Below are 20,827 nucleotides of genomic sequence, written 5' to 3'. Positions count from 1 at the left end.
TTGATCTGTCAAAAACTCGAGAGTTCTCTCGAGGGCTGAGTGAAACCTTAATAAATTATTCATGTTGTCTCTCTGAATGTTAAACAACAAGCTTGGTTTTAAAAGTAGAGAAGGCTGCAATCCTCGGCTGAGTTCATCCATGAAGCGGATGACATATCACGTCCACCATCAAGGAAAAGACATTCTTCATTCTCTGCTGTCGATTCAAACAAGTCAGTCGTGTTAAAAGTATTGTCTTGACATGAATAATTTTCATGATTGCAATTACTCGTCAATACTGTAGAATCTTCAAGACAATTATCTTCCAATTCAAAGCATGAAGTGGCATCATTTCGTTCCACATCTGAGGCATCACATCCAATTTCGAGACCTTCTTCTTCCTTTGGTATCATGAACGTGGAGGTACTTGGAGTGTGTGAAGCATGATGATAGAAAGTGGTTGGAATAGCAGCAGGAGTTGTCGTATAAATTGGATACGAATATTGATAGGGAGATGATGTAGGTGATGGTGTTGAGGTAGCATGAACGTCACCACCATTCACAGGATAATATGCAGCAGCAGCATGGTGATGATGTACAAAGGCATATTGAGGATAGGAAGATGGAATGACAGGAATGACAGGTGTTTGTGGGAAAATGACACCTGCTTGTTGCAACGATTGGAAAAAGTCAATTTTCTTTGGTTGTTGACTTGTGGACTCTGAGTCCAGAGTGTTGGAAGAGCATGGAGATCTCTCGTCAGGAGTCATCATCTTTGGAGAATGTTGCACGGACATGGTTGGAGAAGTGTATGACGAATTGGGTTGAGGGGATAATGACGAACACAGATGGTTCTGGGTCGTCTGGGTCGTTGTCTGACTTGTCAAAATGGGTGAACGTAATAATACACGAACTGAAGAACCATTCAAATTCTTGTTGGATGGTGATTCAAGAAGTGAACTGAGAACATTCTTTGGCTCAGAAGAAGGTGTTGGAGTCAATGTCTCGGATGTCACAGACACCATCTTTCCATGATTGAACACATTGCTCAATGGAGTTGGTCTCTTCTTCTTGGCTTGACATGAAGAGTCCTTAGAGGCAGTCGATCTCTTTCGTTTTGGAGGAGCTGTGGAACAAGTATTTTCACAGTCTGAAACGGATTCCTTCTTTTCTCCCTTATTTTGTTTCTTGATGGAACGAAATGCTTGATTAATGTCAATCACAACACCTCCATCAATGACTTCTTGACCTTCTTTTTGCATCTTTCTCTTGTAACGAACTCTCTTGTTGGAGAACCAATTGTTGATTTGGAGAAGAGACAATGTCGTTTGATTGACCATTTCTTTCTTTTCCTCTTCACTGTACATTTGTTGTCGTTCGAAGAATGAGGTGAGATCATCAATGTCATTCAGAATGAGATCAAATGTAAATACATATCGAGAATGACACAATGATGTTTGTATAAAAACAATGTTTCTTCAAATGATAAAACATTGGAAAGATAAATACAAACCTTGGATATGGGTTTTGAAGATTGGCAAAGAACCAATCATTGAGCACTTTGGTAATCTCTTTCGAGTAGCCCTTTCTCTTCTTTCCATTCTTTGAGGAAGACTTTTCATCATGAACACTTTCAGAGTCACTTTCAAGTTGATGATGATGAGAGGATGACAATAATGGAGAAGAATCAAAGTCTCCCATCAAGTTCTCGTCATCACCACAGAGATCTCTGTGTTCAGAAAAGATGTTGGATGGTTGTTCCAATGTTGTTGTTGTTGTTGTTGGTGATGTTGATAGCATTGTTCAATATGTTACACGGATAGAAGTAATAGTTTGTTGTTGATGGAAGGACAGGGTTAATCTGTTTTTCCTAATGATGATGATTGTAAAACTGGAGAGAGATCAGCAGCAAGTACCTTTGCTCACACAACAGTTGTGTCCAATGAATGGGCAATGATGTTCTCTGAAAGAGCAAATAGGGATGTTGGTGGTCACTCACACACTCAATCAAGAGACAGAGAATATGATTGAAAATTATTCGTCGTTTTCACACACACTTGATACTCGTCGCGCAGTAAATGGTCGTCACCGCTTGTTGTGTTTTTTTCTTTTTGGTACTTGGCACACGCCTTTGAGAGGTACGCACCAACACACAAGCTTCATCACTGCTGCTGTTCAGTGCACTGAACCAAAAGCAACGGTCGTGATGTGCACTGAATGTGGCTGCGTGCTCTCTCTTCTCGAAACCCAGTTGCCTTCGAAACAGATTCGTGGGTAGTGTTTGCTTTTATGGACGATGCAAGCACGTTTGAAAAGTGATGTGCGTTGTTGGAGAAAAATTTGATTGGCTACTGCACAACCTATCCATCAAAGCGTGGTCCTTTCTCGTTTTGTCGCTGCTTTACAAAAAACTAAAAGTTCGAAAAGTACTTTGTTGTGCTAAAAAGGTCCAGCAAAAGCAATGAAACGTGACGGATTGTGGCTTTGGTTTGCCTTTGAAGATCTGTGAGGGATTGGGGAGTAAGGAATTTCTGTAGAGCTCTGTGCTGCACTGATATGTTTCCAAACCACATTCACTGTAATCATTGTGTGATTACATTCCCTACAGCACCACTACATTTTGCAAATATTTCCCATGAGGAAAGTTGAGTTTGGGAGTGTGTGGTTGGTTTGTGTGAGGGGTTTGTCTATCTCGTGTTTTGTGTTCAACTGAGCATCTTTGAAGATTCATGGATGCAAGTCGCGTTGAGGATGCAAAGTGAACTCACAGTAGTAAGAATGATTGACTTCAATAAACGCCTAATGCGGTCTTTTCTCCACCACTACGGTTTTCATGGCAGCAATTCAAGTTGTTTTAACTTGGAGTACTGAGTTCGAAGTTGACTCTTTTCACGCTCACTTGGTCTTATTTGCTTCAAACGGATGGTTTTGATCTTTCTCAATGCAACTTTGCGTCTACTTTTGAGTAATTTGTAGCATTGTTCAGTAAATTCCTTTCGATATCTTATTTCATCATCCTTTTTTGTCACATGAAAACCATTTCTGCTCAGGAATGCGTTGTATAAAAAGTCATATCGATGCACAATACTCTTGTTTTGCCGAGTAAATAATTCCCACTCGTATCTAATTCTATTCCGAATGTATGGAGGAATAGAGTTCGTTCTTCCTGTTGTATCAGTAAGTCTCATTGACTGTTGTTGTGAATTGAGTGTCATCATTTGGTAATCATCATCGTATCCCATGAACAATGGAGAGCCAGAGTGAAATGGGCCACCATACATTGATGCCCCCATAGATGACGAGTAGAGAACATAATGACGAAGAAATGGTGGCATCAGCTTGTAGTCAATATCTGTCAAGACCCAATAATAGGGTGCAAATGATGGGTCATTAAGAAAAAATGATGGAGGGATAAACCTCGAAATGGCCTTCACTTGCTGACGATACATCTCTGTTTTGAGTTGACACTTCTCTATGGAGTCATAAAGATCTCGTAGCAGTAAATCCTTTGCAAGATTGAACTTGTTCCGAAATACAATAGGATACATTCTCTTTTGCAAGGATGTAAGCTCAGTGATATTGCTCGGATCTGTGATTGATGATGTTGTGGATGAAGATGATAAATCTTCTTGATTGGATGATGATGTATTGCTCATTCCACTTGTTGCCAACTTGTTCAAATATCTTACGTAATTCTTGTGAAGAAAATCCATTCGTTTTGCAATACCATTGAGAAAATCGGACGTGAATTGATTCATGATGGGTGCTTGGGATGATAGATTGTCATCTGAAAAGATGCTCTTAAGGTTCATGTACGGAACAGGTATTTCCAATTGGAAATACTCTTCTGGAGTACTTATGGAAGGCACATCGGATTGGAAACTTGTAGCCTCCTCTTTCTGTTCGTATTGATCATGTTTTCCAATATTATTATTGTGTGTGTTCTTACGGGATGAATGGTTGATGCTACCACGTGGTGCTGAGGCAGACTGCTTGTTGTTGTGGTGATGATGATGACCACTTGACCTTCTCATGTACCACCTCATCACATCCCGTACATATGGAATTCCTCTTCCGATGGCATAGAGTAAGACACTCACAAACATGAATGCTTTCAACCAACTCGTTCCATGATTCAAGAGAGAGTGAATGATGTTGTTGTTATTAGGAGGAGTGATCGTCATTATTGCAAATGATGATAGTTGTCGTAGCGAGCGTGATGAATGTGTATATGCGTTGTTTGCGTTCAGGAGAGTGCTCGAACAAGCCTTACAGCATTTTTCTTTTGTAAACGCTCACGAAGAAGCAATGAGAATGTGTGATTTGAGAGAATGATAGATCCAAATACAGGGCGATCGTCGTATCATTCAGTCTTCATGTGGTGAATCAGACAGAGGCAGACAGGCATACGTCGTTCTGAGAGTACTCTACCTTTTTCAAAGATGACAGGGAATGATATATATCAATACTACACGAGCTTGTAACGACAATGATTCATTCGTGCACCAAGCAGTGTCTACTTTTGGGCCACTCAGACTGTTGTTGTGATTTCATGAAATGTCGAATCCATTCATAGCATGACCCAGTTCAATTCTCAACAGAGCGTTGATGACGAGTTGTTGTTGTTATGCTGCTCACACAATACGTCTTCACACAGAAGTAGTGAGCGGCTTTTTTTTTGGAGTTGAAAAATTTGACAAGTTTGTGGTTTCTTCTCGCAAAGGGTGTGACAAGTGGAAAGATTTGTTGAAGGGTGACAGACCATTCTTCGACAAGTCAATAAGAAGAAAAGGGGTCTTCAACTCTCACTAACACACATGACTGGAAGGCTCGAAGCTTGCTTTCAATGTGCGAGTATGATGAAGAACAGTGGGTTGTTGACAGCAAGATGTTGTTGGAATGAATTTTAAAGGTGATCAGTTTAGGACGTTAATTTAAACGAGACAAGAGGTGAGGGAATGACACCTCTCTGGGTTTTTTTTCTGTTCTCTCTTTATGAATATGCATACAAAAGTTGATGGAAGAAGAGATGAAAATAATTTAATGACATGTGAATGTGTCGTCGATGATTTAAATTCATATGCGAAGGAAGAGGGGCTTAATCAATGTGGGGCTTATTAATGGAAAAACTTGTAAAACAATGAATATGTGACGAGAGAGATGCAGAGCGAACCTAAACAATACTACTATTGAGAAGGATACATTTCAAGACAGATTATTAAGCTAGCAATTGTTGATGAAATGTGGCAGGATAATTTTTGGGTTCATTGAACTAGTAATTCTATGATTAAAAAATAGTCGAATACTCTCTCAATTAGACAGATCTGGAAGAATCTTCACCAGTTGTTGTACGAAGCAAATTTGAAATTTGAACTTGGAAAAAAATGTTACAACAAGACCCGCTGCAATCTAAAAAGAATCCACAAGCATCAGTTCCGAGCAGTGTTGTGGCTACTCTTGAATCTTTGGTAACAACAACCAACAGGTAGGATTGGACATTTTGAACATTAGAAATTGAATAATCAATGAAATTCATGAAAATACACGTGATGATGATGATTTATTCCTTCTAACAACAATAACGAATGAATATTTAACCTTGTTACCAACTTGAAAGCAAAGATTCGAATGAAAAAACTAATTTATCTCCCAATGCTTCACAAAAGAGAAAAAAGATTGAAGATCTTGATCAAGATGCTCTCATCTCCGAAGCTAAATCACAAGGACTCATTTCTCTCTCCGAATATAATACCATCATTAAGAAAAGAAAAGCATCAGCACATTCTTCTGGTGAAAATGCTTCAAAACATGAAGTATTGGATGAGGGAGACTTGAATCGAGAGGTTGAGCAATTACTCTCTCTTGAATTATTCGAAAAAGAATTTTGTGTTTGTTCTCTCTCGAAACGAGTGTTGAAACATCCTGTTTTAGCAGAAAATGGAGTTATATACGATAAACAATTTCTAGACTCGAGATTCAATCAAACGAATGGACTTGTTTGTCCAATCAAGCAAAAAGGAGATGTAACTTTTCAACCCTTTAAATATCCAAGCAATTTGATTGAGGTTGGATACATTAAACAACGATGTGAAAAATTAATAGAGGAACGTATTGATAAGATTATTCATCTCGTGTTGTCAGAACAAGGAAAAAAGCTACCTCCTGCAGACCGCATGAAATTAGTGACCTTTGCATTAGATTTAACTCCAAACATTGAAAGAGCGCTAGAACTGAAATCTCTTATCATTGATATTATTGAGAAGGATGAAAAAAGTTATCTGTTAAAGGATGAAGATACAGAAGCATTTATTGGAATGCTCATTGACATTTGCAGCATAATTTCAAAAAAGCCATCTTTGTCAGAAGAGGATAGAAACAAGTCGATCAAGTATTACAAGAAAATTATTGATCGGTCTAAGAATGGAACCTTGATTCAGAAGGTGTACATGTCAATATTCAACACTTGTCAAGAGTCTTTAGATCAATTATACGATAGAACTTTACCATATGGGGAGAATTTTTTTGAACAAATCGCATCCTTTCTGTTAGAACGAAAAATCCTCTCGTTTGAGACTTTGGCAAAATTTAAAAACTCCAAACTCAAAGAGAATTATCAAACAATATTATGCGACCAATTGGTGGACAGAATTCAAATTTTAAAGTCCAATCTTAAATTCAAGACATCACCACCTCCAACACAACAACATTCTGCAGATTTGACAAAGAAATAATTTTTACACTAAAAACACGAAATTATGCCAAGAAATGGTCAGGGAGAGAAGATACAGATTCAATTCTTGCAGATACACTCACACCATATGAAAAAGACTCTAAAGATTCATATCCCAAGCACGATCTGTTGGGAAAAAGTTAGCTCAAAGGATTTTTCTGATCTAGGTAAAATCGCAAGAGAAGCCATTAACGCAAACATTGGGAGTGTTGTTTACCAATACAACCAAGTCAAATTTATTGCTTGAGATTAAAATGAATTTCCACTAATACTGATCTAGAACTCTAAGTTGAATGAAAACTAAATTTCTAACATGTTTGCACATTTGTGAAAATTAAATAGTGTTAAAACTCATTACGAAAAATTTGATGGTATTCAAAATTTATTTGGCATGCACAATGGTTATATCTGAGAACAGATTATTGTTATCCTCACTATAATAACGTCCTTTTCCAATCACATGACAGACAATTTGAGAGAGATGACCAAAATGACGAGCAATCATGACATGAGTTGGCACACCTGTAAAGTAAATGATAAACAAGTCACGTTGAGCACTAATTCCAACACTTGTGGATGTGTCAGTAAGGCAAAACTCTCCAGTAATATCTGTTGGAGCTCCACTCGTAATGCCATAGATTTTACCACATCGTTCATGATTTTCCTGCATTTCATTGGTGACCCAGAGAACATAATCTCCAGCATGCATCGACATGATGGAATGTTGTTTGGGAAAGATGCTTCCTAAACATGCCATATCCTTGTGTGAAGCAGGAGCATAATAGTAATCCCCACTTGTCGTTTGGATGGCACTACAGAAATAACCTGCACTTGCCCATGTGACATCATCCTTTCCAAAGAAGACAGGTCTTAAATCAGAGAAATTTTCATGTTCTTGTTCCTTGACCGCAAGTTGACCACATGAATTGCAACCTATTCGTAGTATAATCATCATTGAACATTTATGAGTGATTTCCATATTAAAAAAAAAATAAGAAATTATTGATAGGTTCACACCATGCATGAAAAGATTAAAATAGAGTCATTTTCAATGCAAGAGATCCCAATATATATAAATAATAATAGACACACATTGTAATTGTTTAAACATTTGAATCACACCATTCGCACAATAAATTCACAAACGTACCAACTCCAAATACTTTTCCACTCTGACACACAATCACTGTATTATCATAACCACAAGTGATGAGAGTGGGCATTTCATTTCTCAGTAAATCATTCACTAATAAGAGAGGTCGATCTAAAGATTTTAATCCCACACAACATCCATTACTATTACTGCCAGCAAAATACACATGTCCACACAAGGTCAAGAAACAACTGTGAGAATCACCAGCCGAACATGCAATCACAGTTCTATGATCGAATTTTGATTTGACAACTTCATAGGGAATGGCTCGTTGAGAAAACTCATTAGTTCCTAACCACAAATGAATGAATGATCAGTTCATGATATAAAATCACATCAACAACAACAACAACACACAAAGAGGTTTCAATGAATGAATTACAACACAATGAAAACTTACCCAATTGACAACCACCATTGTTACCAACTGTAAATACTCGATGATCTAGTGTGAGAAAAATGGAATGATATCCTCCTTAACCAGTAAACCATCATTTTCCAAAAATAAAAATGGAAATTCAAAATTCATGAATAAATTTAAAAAAAAATAATTGTAACATATTGTGTTGAACATTCATACCAACCTCCAGCTGCATCCACAACAAACGTATTTTCAATGTCACCCACTGCTGGTACCACTCCATAACTTGTTGGAATACTTCCAAATTTACCACATCCTAATTGTCCATGATTGTTAGAACCTTTTCATTTGTTGCAGATATATACAAATGCATGTGTGTGTGATGAGTAGGAACATTGTTCGTTGTTGTCGTTGTCGATACATGAATCCATCACATGATTTAGTGGTGTGAAATGAAACCATCAAGAGCCATCATCATTGTCACAAAATAATGTACAACATTACAATGACCTACCAAAACTTAAAATCTTTCCATCATGAGTCAACAAATGAGTATGTAATCTTCCACTGCACACTTTGACAATCGTTTTCGAATGTAATACCAATTTCACAGCATTCTTATCAAAACTTCTTTCATTCTGTCGTGATGATGATTTTTTTGATACATCATCCTCTTGTAACACTTTTCCATCAGCATCGACAATTCTTGAAATTCCAATTCCAGGATTGATTCCATCTGAAAATAATGCAGGATTATAAGAAACGAGATAAAAGATCGAATCGGAATCAAGTGAAGTGAAACGTTGAGAAAGATCAAGGTTCATGATGGAATGCAAATTTGAAGGTTTGAAAGGTGTTGAAGAGTTATTGTTAGTCGAAGCAGTACGCTTAGAAGAGAGAGAGGTTACTGTGTGTTTTTGATTTTGACCCATTTTTTTAAATGTATCTTGACAAGTTCAATGTCCATGACAGGGGTTTGTTGTTGTTAGTGGTCACACTACACGATAATGATGTTTCATAGTGATGAAAGGATTAATGAAGTTTTGGTTGTTGTGAAAATAATTTTACATTTTTTTAAAACCACAAACCTCTCTGGTAACTTGATGTTTTTCATGCTTTCCCATTTGGAAAGGTCGAAAGTGGGAGAGTTAGTGAATCTTTTCTTACAATATTCACACCGTTTACTCACAAATCACCCAAATGATGAAGCAAAAGTTATTCAGGACATCTAAGAAATGTAGCCTTTGTGCAATGATCAAGCCAAACTTTCAACACTGATGAGTGTCCAAAGTGTTTTATTCGATTTTCTCTCTCTCGTGGTGCACAAACAACACCTTTCTAATTTTTTGAACTTCAAAAAAAAAAATGCCCAGAACAACTCGACTCACTCCACAAGAGAAATTACGCAAGGAAGCTCAAGAAGTGGAAGTGTTACGGCAAGCAGTGATTGAACATACTCCACCAAAAGGAATAAATCCATTGGCCAAGTCGGGCGGGAGTGGTACTTGGTCATCGGATCCGATGGTTATTCCGGGAACGTTTACGAAATTTTCAGAATTACCAATTTCGCAATATACGAAAGATGCTTTGAAGAAGGCTGGATTTGTGAATTTGAAAGATATTCAGAAGGCTTCATTGTTGTACTCTCTAGGTGGGAGAGATATTTTGGGTGCTGCCAAGACTGGATCTGGTAAAACCCTTGCTTTTATAATACCTGTTTTGGAATTATTATATAGAAAAAGATGGGGAAAACTTGATGGCCTCGGAGCATTGATATTGGCTCCTAATAGAGAATTGGCACATCAAATATTTGAAGTTTTGAAACTTTGTGGACGGTATCATCACTTTAGTGCTGGATTACTAGTTGGAGGTACAAAGAATTTGAAAGAAGAGAAGGAACAAATTTGCAACATGAATATTCTTGTTGCTACTCCTGGCCGGTTGCTTCAACACATGGACGAAACTCACGGATTTACTTGTACAAATTTACAAATTCTTGTTTTGGACGAGGCTGATCGATTATTAGAATTTGGATTTAAGAAGGAAATTAATGCAATTTTGGCAGGATTGCCAAAGAGTAGACAAACTCTATTATTTAGCGCTACTCAAACCAAAGACATTAAGGACTTGGCAAGACTTTCTCTCAGCAAGACCAATACAGAATATATTTCTGTGCATGAGGCAGAGCCTGTACCCAAACAACTCACTCAACACTATATTGAATGTGAGTTGCAAGACAAAATTGACATTTTATTTTCCTTTTTGAAGAGTCATCAAACGAAAAAGACTATTGTATTCGCCTCAACCGTAAAGCAAGTTGCATTTTTGTATACAGCGTTCAAGCAACTTCCAATCCCTGTTAAAATATTCAAGCTGGCAGGAAGAATGTCACAAGCAGTAAGAAGAGAAATGCACGAAGGGTTCACATCTTCTAAAGCTGCTGTTTTATTTGCAACAGATATTGCAGCACGTGGTTTGGACTTTCCTCGAGTAGATTTTGTGCTTCAATTGGATGCTCCAGTGTCTAAAGCATTTTATATTCACAGAATGGGAAGAACCGCCAGAAATGATTCTGATGGTAAATCCATTGTGTTCATTATGCCACAGGAAAAGGAGCTTCTTTCCTTCCTTTTTGATAAGGATAGCTTGGAAACGAGCTCATTGAAAGAGATGAAAATTAATCCAGACAAAATCGTCACAATTCGACAACAACTGGCAGCTCTTGTTTCACACGATCCTAATTTGAAGCAAGCAGCCATGAAATATTTCCAAACATATATCAAACATCTTTACAAGCACTATGGCTATGATTTGGATATTAAATCATTGAATCTGGATGGTTTTGCTGTCAAGTTGGGATTGGCTCTAAAACCAACATTGGTGTTGAATCCAAACGATCGAATGAAGAAAGAGATTCGTCTCAACATGACTGAAGATGATATGGATGACGAATCTGAGAGTGATAGCGGTGACGATACTGACGACGATGATACCTCCAGTGATTCTAGCGATTCGTCAAGTGACGAAGAAATCGAAAACTTATCTAAACTCGGTAAAGGAAGCGTGCTTGCAAAACAATTGTCACTTGATGAAAGCGACGAAGAGGATAACGGCGTGGACTATGACAGCATCGAAGGTGATGATCAGGAATCGAGTAATATGAATAACGACGAGAGCGACGAAGAAAAAGATGCAGAAATGCAATCAAAAATTGACAGCATTCCAATTGATGATGGCGACGATGAGGTTGAATATAAAGTGGAATATGATCCAAACGCACCTTCTGACGATGACTATGGTGACATTAGTAGTGATTCCTCTGACGACGATGCAGACGAGAGTGACAATGAAGCAATCAAAGAAGACGATAATGAAAATGCAGACAAAAAATCTAAAAAGAAGCTCTCAAAAATTGACAAATATTTACAGAGGAAAGCACAACTTGACAAACGATCCATTGTTATTGGAGAGGAACCATCTCAAGAGGAAGACTTTTTCTATGTGAAACGATCCAATCACAAACTGGATGAAAAAGATGACGTTCCAATCTATGTCAACAAGAAAAAGTTTATGCAACAAGTCGACAGTAAGAAACACATTATATTTAATAAGGACGGAAAGAAGACTACCAAGTTTGAAAGTATCATTAACGACATTAAGAAGAATAATTCTGAAAACGTTACCAAAGATCGTTCAGACTTTTTACATGAGATCAAATCCAGAATGAAATCCAAGGACGGCGAAGACAAACAACATGAAAAAGAAAGATTAAAACACAAGAAAGAAACACTTAAAAAGAGAGACCAGGAACTTGCAGAGCTAAGAAGAAAAGCTGATCTGTTGGAGGAAGACCCTTTTGATTATCAACGCGTGTTAAAATCCAATGCAAACAAGCATGTCACAGTGGATGACGCTCTTCCAGAAGAGGAAGATGTTGATGAATCCTATGAAGGTTTTGTGAAGGCAATGGAGCAAGCACCTGAAAAACCTGCATCAACAACACAAAAATTAAAGGAAAAGGAAGAAAAAGAAAAGCAAATTAAGGAACAAGTGGAAGAGAAGAAACGAAAATTCGACGAGCTTATGGCAACATCACAGCAGCGAGCTGAAAAGAAAGTTTCCAGTTCTGGTGCACCTACAAAGAAAAAGAAACAAGTTATTGGACTTGACGAAGCTGAAGAAATGGCTCTCAAACTCCTTGAAAATAAACTGTAGAAGTTGGGGTTTCCAGTCAACATGCTGTATTACAATTTCGAGAGACGAAAGATGTCTTGATTTCTGTTGTTGCTTCCACCAAGCATGTGCTTGATTCGTTCTCCAAACAATTCCATCACTCTTTCTCTTAAAACTTCATTATTGCCGTCACAAATATCAAAGTAAGATCCCAAAATCAAACACTTTTCAAAACTGGGTAAAATGGTTTGTGGTAATTCCACTTCAAGTTTTGTCACAGCAGAGTTTTGGCGTAACAAGGAAGAATACCATGAATTTTTCTTCAAGCCCACATTCTGTGATAATAAACTTTTCTGGTATTGCATTTTAACCTTATTAGAAACGTGTTGAAACAACTTTCTATTCATTTGCTGTCTCAATCTTCCGAAAACAATCATTGAAAATAAATTACTCTCTACAATGGGTGTTATATAACATCTCGTTATGGAGGGCCATAAATGATATTCAAAAAGAGATTCTAGTAAATCCAAATCTAATTGAAAAACACATTAAGACAATACATAAGAATGATCATCATACGTACTCACTATGAATCCACTTTCTTTCAACACACATGTTCGTTTCGCGAAAGTATCATGCACCCATTTCAAATCTGTGTCTATTTTTCTGTACTTGTTCGAATAGAGTATTGGTAATGGCTTTTCCTTGAAATGAAATGTGATTCGATTCATTTTAAGTGCTTGTGAAAATCTAAATCGAAAATCAAGTAATTGAAATTGGACACACTGAGCAGTGAGTTCAATTCTCAACTGTAAAAACTTGATCACTTCTTCCAATTCAATTTCTTGAATGTCACTGAAAGGAGCCAATGTCTCTAATTCATCCAACAAGGCCGAATACAAACAATTATCAAAGAAAGCCAAACCAATGACATGTTCTGTTCGTTCTCGTTTCTCAACAAATGAAAGAACTTGATGATAAAAATCAAACTCTTCTTTCAACTGAAGACATTTGGTAAGAGATTGTCGAATATCATCGGGCATGGTCGTTTTTGCAAATTTTTCAATTAATTCGCGCTTAGCTTCTGGATCTGTCAATTTTGCAGTATCGAACACAATATCTTGCAAATCTTGTAAAATAAATTCTTCTTTTCGGTTCTCCACACTTGAGAGTGGATCTAATTTTGGAGGCATTGGACCTTCAACAATCATTCTTGCTTCGTCCTCATTCATATTCACAAATTTCCATGGATTTAAAATTTGAAAACTGTAATCTTGCTCTCTATCATAAACCAATCTCAAATCTCTTACTACGAGAGGAGAGATGAATGCGTCCAAGTTTACAATTTGATAACAAAAAGGTAAATGATTCAGAATAGTTTGTGCAGCTGGTTCACAAATCACAGGTCCAATGGAAACTAATCCCAATAAATGTTTTTTAAAATCATTTCTTGAATTGGAATGGTTATTCCTCGAAGCGAGTGAATTTTTGACGTTTTTGAACATGTTGGATGTTGTCCAATCTGTGAGCAAACCTCGATATTCAACGCTATTCATTAGCTCTGATAAATGTGTGGTCTCTAGAAGAGGATTGAATGGTTGATCCATGTGGTGATGATTCTCCTGTAGATTCCCTCCAAGTAATAATCGTGAAATAAGAATATTCGTCGTGTGAGTATCTGTAAAAATAATATTAGGTTTCAATTCGTTCAATATTTTCACTAAATGACTCTCGTCCATAGTACTCGGCACAAATGAGAAAGAAAGTGCATGTTCAAAGCAAAAGGCCATTAAAAACGGTGTCATGTAACTAAACCCGTTGGAAATAATTACGACTTGAGCTCTTTGATTTTTCACATCTGATTTAGAGACAGCAGAAATCATTTCATGCATGGTCGCAGAAAGTGAATCCAAAATCTTCTCAAATATTGTATTGGTCATGCATAGCTTATCTTCTCTTCCACTAGTAGATGCTGACATGAATAAAATGTTTTCATTGGAATGTATGTCTCCTTGCCATTGTCTAAAACGATTGAGAGCATCTTCTCGAGCTTGTTCGAGTTGACTAGAATGAATACCAACAGTTCCAGAAAGCAGAGCTTTGAAATGATGTAATTGTATGGCTGTATCTACTCTATTTGGAACATATTCCCAACTCGTTGTTGCTTCAGAGTGTTGACTACTGGTGCTGCTTTTGTGATCATGTCTTGATGGCATTTTGGTGGGTTGTAAAATGTGAGAGATGGGATCCTGAGTGACTAATTCACCTCGATGAATGAGTTCTTCACTTGAAGATTCGTCGTGTCCGTAATATAATACATGCTTAACTTTGGAGTGGGTCACTCCCATCATTTGTGACACTATTCTATGATCGGCAGACATGACAAGTGGCATTTCACAATAATTAGAAATATCGTCAAGAGTATTCTCAATGTTCTTCACCTTTGCAAACGGAGAAATAAATGGTATTCCCATATACAAACACGCGCACAGGAGCATGATTAGTTCCATGGATATGCTAGAGCTATTGGAGTAGGTGTGAAAAATTCCTACGGCATGAAAATAGTCTGGAAATGGCTTGAAAGATTTTCCCAACACGAGTATCATCCTCGATAGTTTGTCTAAGAAATCCTCTCCAGTCACATTCGACAGCATTTCAGAATACGAATCGTAATACACAAATAAATTCTTATTCTTCAGTGAAGTGATGTTGCTACCAGTGTTGTGTTTCTGTCGTAGTAAATGTTTTCGAGTAAAATATGTGTGTTGAAATCTATTGAGAAATCCAACTGTTGGTAATGGAGGTTTTGGTTCAAATTTTGGAACTGTAATTGATGGTTTTCTAATGGCAGAGGCACCACTACCAGAAGACACGTCATGGAGAGGATAAAAGAGTCTTTCCATTTCATCCAATGACATGGGAGGTACAAACGTTGTTCTTGCGTAATGCATGGCCAAGCTGGGAAGTTTTCCATCGAGGTCGAGAGAAGGAGGAAGTCCATTCCTCACTCGATCATGAAAATCTTGATAGATCATGGTACGAAGAGGCTCATATTTGCTGACTGGAGTGTTGAAATGATAGGTATCTTCTTCTTTTCGTTTGTCTAAGGGAACATATAATCCTCGATATGGTTCCACGGAGCGTGTGGATTCTGGAGCCCAGAAATATGAATATTTGTGATAAAAGTGTAAATAGTATTTTGCATCCATCTGTGTTGCAATGTGATCAGATTGATTCATTAATTTTCAACAATTTAAGATAGATTCTGGGTGTTTGGAACAATCATGAATTGAGTTGTGAATTACTATTACGTACGAGATATTTTTCAAAATTTTCAATAATCATTGCTCGTGCTGCTTTGCTTGGAATAAATTTCAAAAACTTGCAATTTAGGGGTCATCCATTATCCATGTTAACATGACATCATTTAGACCACCAACCTTAATATTATGAATATATTTGAAATAATCTTTGAATTTGTTCATGTAACTGACAGCCTGCTGCAATGCTCGTTCTTCATCTGTCAATTCTTCATTTTTGTCTCCTCGATATGCTTCAATTTCCTTCTCAGAAGGTTTTTCCTCTTCATAAATTAATCGAATAGGTTCATTCTCCTCAATGTCATGTTTGTCCATTCGTGCAGTTTTTGAGTCTTTCATTAATAGCTTGTTCAATTCTTGCTGTCGATTCAACTTGTACGAATGTTCATATTTTGATTGATCAAATCTTTTTGATTTTGGCTTTTTCACAATGGTCTCTCGATTCAAATTTTCTCCTCCATAAATACTTTTGACTCGTGTGGTCAATACAATAGGTTCGGGCCTATCATTATATTCCACATCCATTTTTCTATTCGTACGAAGACGATTTCCTAATTGAATGACATCATTTGAAAAATTAATATATTCTTTTCCGAGCATGTGTTCAAGTTCTTTTAATACTCGTTCCTCAGTAATCACAGATTGGATAGCTCTCTTCTTTGGAAGGGATAATTCTGAATTCTTTTCCAATTGTTCATGTATATATTGAACAATTTTTCTTGCGCTCCGAATCGGTAAAGTTTCTAAAGAATCATCAATAATCATGGATGAAGTTTTTATTTCATTTTCTGGCAACGACGTGTTTTCATTGTTTTTAAATGTTGTTTGTGATGATGGAGAGTCTTCTTGCTTACTCATTTTTTATATTCTGAAGTACCTTTATTTCGAAAGGTTGCAACCATTGGTGAATACTAGTATTGACCATGTGAATCAATGTCCGCGAAAGATGCGGAAGACAAGCCACTCCGCAGCGTATAGAAATATGTCCCCTTCCAATTCGAAGAGTATTGGAATGGGGGTTTCAAATAAAGACATGGTTTTGGTATTAATTTTTTAATAAAACTCACAAAATAAAAATCCAAAATCACCAACAACAACCCAATCGAACACAGAGAAGCCATGCACATTCAGCAACAATCAACCCGACCAGAAACGAAGCAAGATCCAGAAGGACCTACTGCAGTCGTCGGCGGAAATATGTATCCGGTTGTTAATGAAAATGCATTATTGAATAGTTTCAATCAACAACAACAACCACCCATCATGATGAACCCATATTATTACTACAATAATCAACCCACACACATAACCCCGATGCCATCTTCCTCCTCTTATGTTTATCAAACGAATCCATATGTCAAGGCTTCAGCTCCAATCATGTTTGATCCCTATCATCAATATTATATGGTTCCAAATCCTTACCATCAACACATGAATCAATTCCCATCCAACGCCTCAACAACCACATGTACAACGACATTAATAGAAAATCCGAATGTACCAAAGAAGAACGAAGAAGAAAAACCCTACTTTGTACATACTTTGAACAAACATACAGACACCTTGACCAAACTTGCATTAAGATTTAATTGTACAGAAGAAGATATCAAAATGCTCAACAATCTCCTTTGTGATGATTTAGATTTGTATGAACACGACACCATTCTCATTCCAAAACGTGAAGTTCAATTCATTAAGGAAAATTATGATCTAGAAGAGACAAAGCGTGCCACTGAACGACAACGATCTCTCATGGTTTCTAATTTTGCCAAATTGCACAAAGTTTCCATAGATGAGGCTCGTACCTATCTTGAAATGCATGATTGGAAATCGAAAGAAGCACGAGAGGAGTTACTGAAAGATCAAGCTTGGGAGAAACAAACCATGGGTAAGGTGTTATCACCAAGTCATTTTGCTTCTTCTACCAGTAGTACGAGAGCAACCACAACTTCTTCACAAAGAGGCCACTCGACAAATTCAACAACGACTCGTCGAGCACCACCAAGAAATTCCAATTATGCCAACTACTCGTATGAAATGGCTGATATGAAGTAGTAGTTGTCTTAACATTCCAATTCCTTTTTAACATTAAAAACTGTAAAAACCAACTGTGTTGAACTTTTCACTCGAACACGTTCTGCATCGTTGGTTTATCTGATTCTACCGTTGAAATTGAGTAAAATTCGTTTGTCGAAAAAAAATGAGCAATTCCTCGTCAGAACAACAAGAAGCCTATGATATCACCCAAATCAATCATCCAACCAATACCGAATCCAAGGTTGCTTTGATTACAGGTATTACAGGACAAGATGGATCCTATCTTGCTGAATTTTTGTTGGAAAAGGGTTATATGGTGTATGGTATCATTAGACGTTCTTCATCCTTCAACACCGGAAGAGTTGAACACTTGTACAAGGATATTCATATTACTAAAGCAAGTAAGTGATAATATTGTGTTTAAGAATCATTTGGATGAATAATCAATCCGAATTGAATTCCAACTGGACATTGCTGTACCATGAATCCAAATGGTTGTTGTGCTCATCTTTAACAAATATATATTTGAAATATTTGATGAATGAATGTATCATCGGCCCCACCATCACAAACACACAACACAATATCAATGCTCATACAACAATATTGAATCATACGATTCGTATGACAATCATTTTGTTTGCTCTCGTGATGATGTAAATGGCAACCCTCCAATATTACAATTCTCCGAACAAACAACTCTCTCTTCACTCTGGTGAATACATATTCACTTCTACCCACTCCATCATCATACATCATCATCAAATGTAACAAATTGTACAATCTGCCTCCAATGAAAACAATGATAGAATTCAAACTTTTGTATGGAGACTTGACCGATACCGGAAACTTGATTTCTATCATTGCCAAAATTAAGCCGGATGAAATTTACAATTTAGCTGCTCAATCTCATGTGAAAGTCAGTTTTGAAATGCCTGAATATACTGCCAATGTTGATGGTATTGGTACTTTACGTTTGTTGGAAGCCATTCGTGCTTGTGGATTGGAAAAGAAAACCAAATTTTATCAAGCCAGTACAAGTGAATTGTACGGTCTAGTTCAAGAGGTTCCTCAAAAGGAAACAACACCATTCTATCCTCGTTCACCATATGCCTGCGCCAAATTGTACAGCTATTGGATTGTTGTCAACTATAGAGAAGCTTATGACATGTATGCATTGAATGGCATTTTGTTCAACCACGAATCTATTCGTCGTGGTCCAACATTTGTGACTAGAAAGATCACCATGGCTGTTGCCCGTATAAAACTTGGTTTGCAAGATTGCTTGTATTTGGGTAACTTGGACGCCGAAAGAGATTGGGGTCACGCTAAGGATTACGTTGAAGCCATGTGGCTCATGTTGCAACAAGATAAGCCACGCGATTTTTGTGTGGCAACTGGAGAAAAGCACAGTGTCAGAGAATTTGTTGAAAAGGCCTTTGCATGCATTGGTCAAACAGTGGAATGGAAAGGAGAAAGAGGAACCGTCGAAGAGCATGGTGTTGTTGACGGTGTTGTTAGAGTTCGAGTCGATCCTCGCTATTTCCGTCCAACTGAAGTCGATCAATTATTGGGAGATCCAACTTTAGCTGAGACAGTTTTGGGTTGGAAGAGAAAGGTCAGCTTCGACGAATTGGTCCGAGGAATGGTGGAAGGCGATGTTGAATTGTTGCAAAATGGTGATCCTCAAGTAGTTCAACAACAATATCATTAAGCTTTTTGTGACAACATGTTCGATAAAAAAGATGAAATATTTAGTGATAGTGTTATGTGATTTATTGGAATGGAAGTTCATTTTCATCGAATTGGAATTCTTCTTCGACAGTCTTTGGTTCTTCATGTGTTGCTTTCTCTTCCTGTACAATACCGTCCTCTTCAAACATTGTTCCTTCGAGTTTGAGGTCTCCCCTATCGGATCCACAACAGGTGACATGAAATTGAATGCTTTGCCCCGAAACTAACTCTTGAAACACGCTTGCGTTGGGAACAGAAACAGAGCAATTAAACAGACCCAGTACCTTGCAGTAGGCTTGTTTCTTTGCATTATTGAGACCTGTGATTGTTCCTCTTAATACTGTGCCAAACGTTGGAGCAAACAAAATAAATGTGGCAGCAATGCAGACTGAAGAAACTGATGGATTAGTCTCAAATTGTATCACTGAACCGTCTTCCAGGATTTTCACATTCTCGACGCCCATCACAAATCCTCTCAATTTAACATCATAACCATCCACAAGGTGAAAGACTCTATCAAAAAGCTGTTTCTCAATGAGCTTTTCCATCTCTGTTTGTTGTTCAGACTTGTTTTTGTCTTGTTTTTCTTCTTCAGTCAATAAAAATTCACTTCCACTTGTTAATGACATATGAGTTTGATAAATTCCACCATAATCATATAATGGATAGGTCATACGAACTCGTCTCTTAACAAAGAACAATGAATGATCAAATTCCTCTGGATATAATTTAGAAACAACATCTTTTTCTTTGAAGGATGAAGCAATTCGATGTACGGCAGCCTTGACAATTCCCGATACCACGCTTCTAATTTGTTTCTTCTTTTCTTGATAATCTCTATATTCAAAATGTGATTTCATAAATTCCGAATACGATGGATAATATTCCAGTCGATTCAACAACTCAGATACTGTAACTAATTGATGCAGAACCACTCTATTACATTCAAAGAATTCATCAACTACATTCCCGAGTTGTTTCAATTCTTGCTCGGAAAATTCAACCACGTTCGGTGCTGGTTCACCATGACTTGGGTTCTCCTTCTTTTTCTTGTGTTGTTTTGTTGATGATGATTTTCGGAGAGAGTCATCTTCGTGGTGCGAGGAAGACACAGCTGCAGCATCTTCTTCCATCGTCTTTCGTTTCTTCTTGGAGTGTTGGTCTGTTTTGCTCATTTTTTTTGAACCTCAAACGTTTCCTTTTCGGACCAAGTAATGTTGCAAGCATGTGAGAGAGAAACGATGAAGACCATGAGGGAGTGAGAGAAACGATGAAGAGAAATAATGAAAGAAGTTGAATGTATGAAATGAATTGTTGATAAATGTGTGCATGTCAATAAC

General features: G+C 37.3%; 9 protein-coding genes across 9 annotated transcripts; 4 read left to right on the top strand and 5 right to left on the bottom strand.

The window, feature by feature from the left end:
* Positions 1-98: 98 nt before the first annotated feature.
* Positions 99-1,779, bottom strand: C9374_007216 (uncharacterized protein; the record flags this gene model as incomplete). Its single annotated transcript, XM_044697163.1, has 2 exons — positions 99-1,338; positions 1,493-1,779. 2 exons carry the CDS (start codon positions 1,777-1,779, stop codon positions 99-101), a joined length of 1,527 nt encoding a protein of 508 aa, XP_044555579.1.
* A 1,031-nt stretch (positions 1,780-2,810) lies between these two features.
* On the bottom strand, positions 2,811-4,163 carry C9374_007215 (uncharacterized protein; the record flags this gene model as incomplete). The annotated part of the gene is made up of 1 exon (XM_044697162.1): positions 2,811-4,163. One exon carries the CDS (start codon positions 4,161-4,163, stop codon positions 2,811-2,813), a length of 1,353 nt encoding a protein of 450 aa, XP_044555578.1.
* Positions 4,164-5,363: 1,200 nt separating this feature from the next.
* On the top strand, positions 5,364-6,710 carry C9374_007214 (uncharacterized protein; the record flags this gene model as incomplete). The annotated part of the gene is made up of 2 exons (XM_044697161.1): positions 5,364-5,464; positions 5,597-6,710. The coding sequence occupies 2 exons, from the start codon at positions 5,364-5,366 to the stop codon at positions 6,708-6,710; spliced, it is 1,215 nt and encodes a 404-aa protein (XP_044555577.1).
* A 381-nt stretch (positions 6,711-7,091) lies between these two features.
* Positions 7,092-9,155, bottom strand: C9374_007213 (uncharacterized protein; the record flags this gene model as incomplete). The annotated part of the gene is made up of 5 exons (XM_044697160.1): positions 7,092-7,642; positions 7,860-8,153; positions 8,263-8,337; positions 8,447-8,563; positions 8,738-9,155. The coding sequence occupies 5 exons, from the start codon at positions 9,153-9,155 to the stop codon at positions 7,092-7,094; spliced, it is 1,455 nt and encodes a 484-aa protein (XP_044555576.1).
* Positions 9,156-9,588: 433 nt separating this feature from the next.
* C9374_007212 (uncharacterized protein) lies at positions 9,589-12,438 on the top strand (the record flags this gene model as incomplete). The annotated part of the gene is made up of 1 exon (XM_044697159.1): positions 9,589-12,438. One exon carries the CDS (start codon positions 9,589-9,591, stop codon positions 12,436-12,438), a length of 2,850 nt encoding a protein of 949 aa, XP_044555575.1.
* Positions 12,439-12,467: 29 nt separating this feature from the next.
* On the bottom strand, positions 12,468-16,574 carry C9374_007211 (uncharacterized protein; the record flags this gene model as incomplete). Its single annotated transcript, XM_044697158.1, has 4 exons — positions 12,468-12,928; positions 12,980-15,605; positions 15,712-15,777; positions 15,837-16,574. 4 exons carry the CDS (start codon positions 16,572-16,574, stop codon positions 12,468-12,470), a joined length of 3,891 nt encoding a protein of 1,296 aa, XP_044555574.1.
* A 261-nt stretch (positions 16,575-16,835) lies between these two features.
* C9374_007210 (uncharacterized protein) lies at positions 16,836-17,771 on the top strand (the record flags this gene model as incomplete). Its single annotated transcript, XM_044697157.1, has 1 exon — positions 16,836-17,771. The coding sequence occupies one exon, from the start codon at positions 16,836-16,838 to the stop codon at positions 17,769-17,771; it is 936 nt and encodes a 311-aa protein (XP_044555573.1).
* A 145-nt stretch (positions 17,772-17,916) lies between these two features.
* Positions 17,917-19,467, top strand: C9374_007209 (uncharacterized protein; the record flags this gene model as incomplete). The annotated part of the gene is made up of 2 exons (XM_044697155.1): positions 17,917-18,154; positions 18,563-19,467. 2 exons carry the CDS (start codon positions 17,917-17,919, stop codon positions 19,465-19,467), a joined length of 1,143 nt encoding a protein of 380 aa, XP_044555572.1.
* A 61-nt stretch (positions 19,468-19,528) lies between these two features.
* On the bottom strand, positions 19,529-20,662 carry C9374_007208 (uncharacterized protein; the record flags this gene model as incomplete). The annotated part of the gene is made up of 1 exon (XM_044697154.1): positions 19,529-20,662. One exon carries the CDS (start codon positions 20,660-20,662, stop codon positions 19,529-19,531), a length of 1,134 nt encoding a protein of 377 aa, XP_044555571.1.
* Between the last annotated feature and the right edge of the window lie 165 nt (positions 20,663-20,827).

Source organism: Naegleria lovaniensis (assembly GCF_003324165.1).
Source record: "Naegleria lovaniensis strain ATCC 30569 chromosome Unknown tig002, whole genome shotgun sequence".
NCBI lineage: Eukaryota > Heterolobosea > Eutetramitea > Acrasida > Naegleriidae > Naegleria > Naegleria lovaniensis.
Note: the sequence above shows the minus strand (reverse complement) of the source record. Positions and strands in the feature narration are given on the sequence as shown.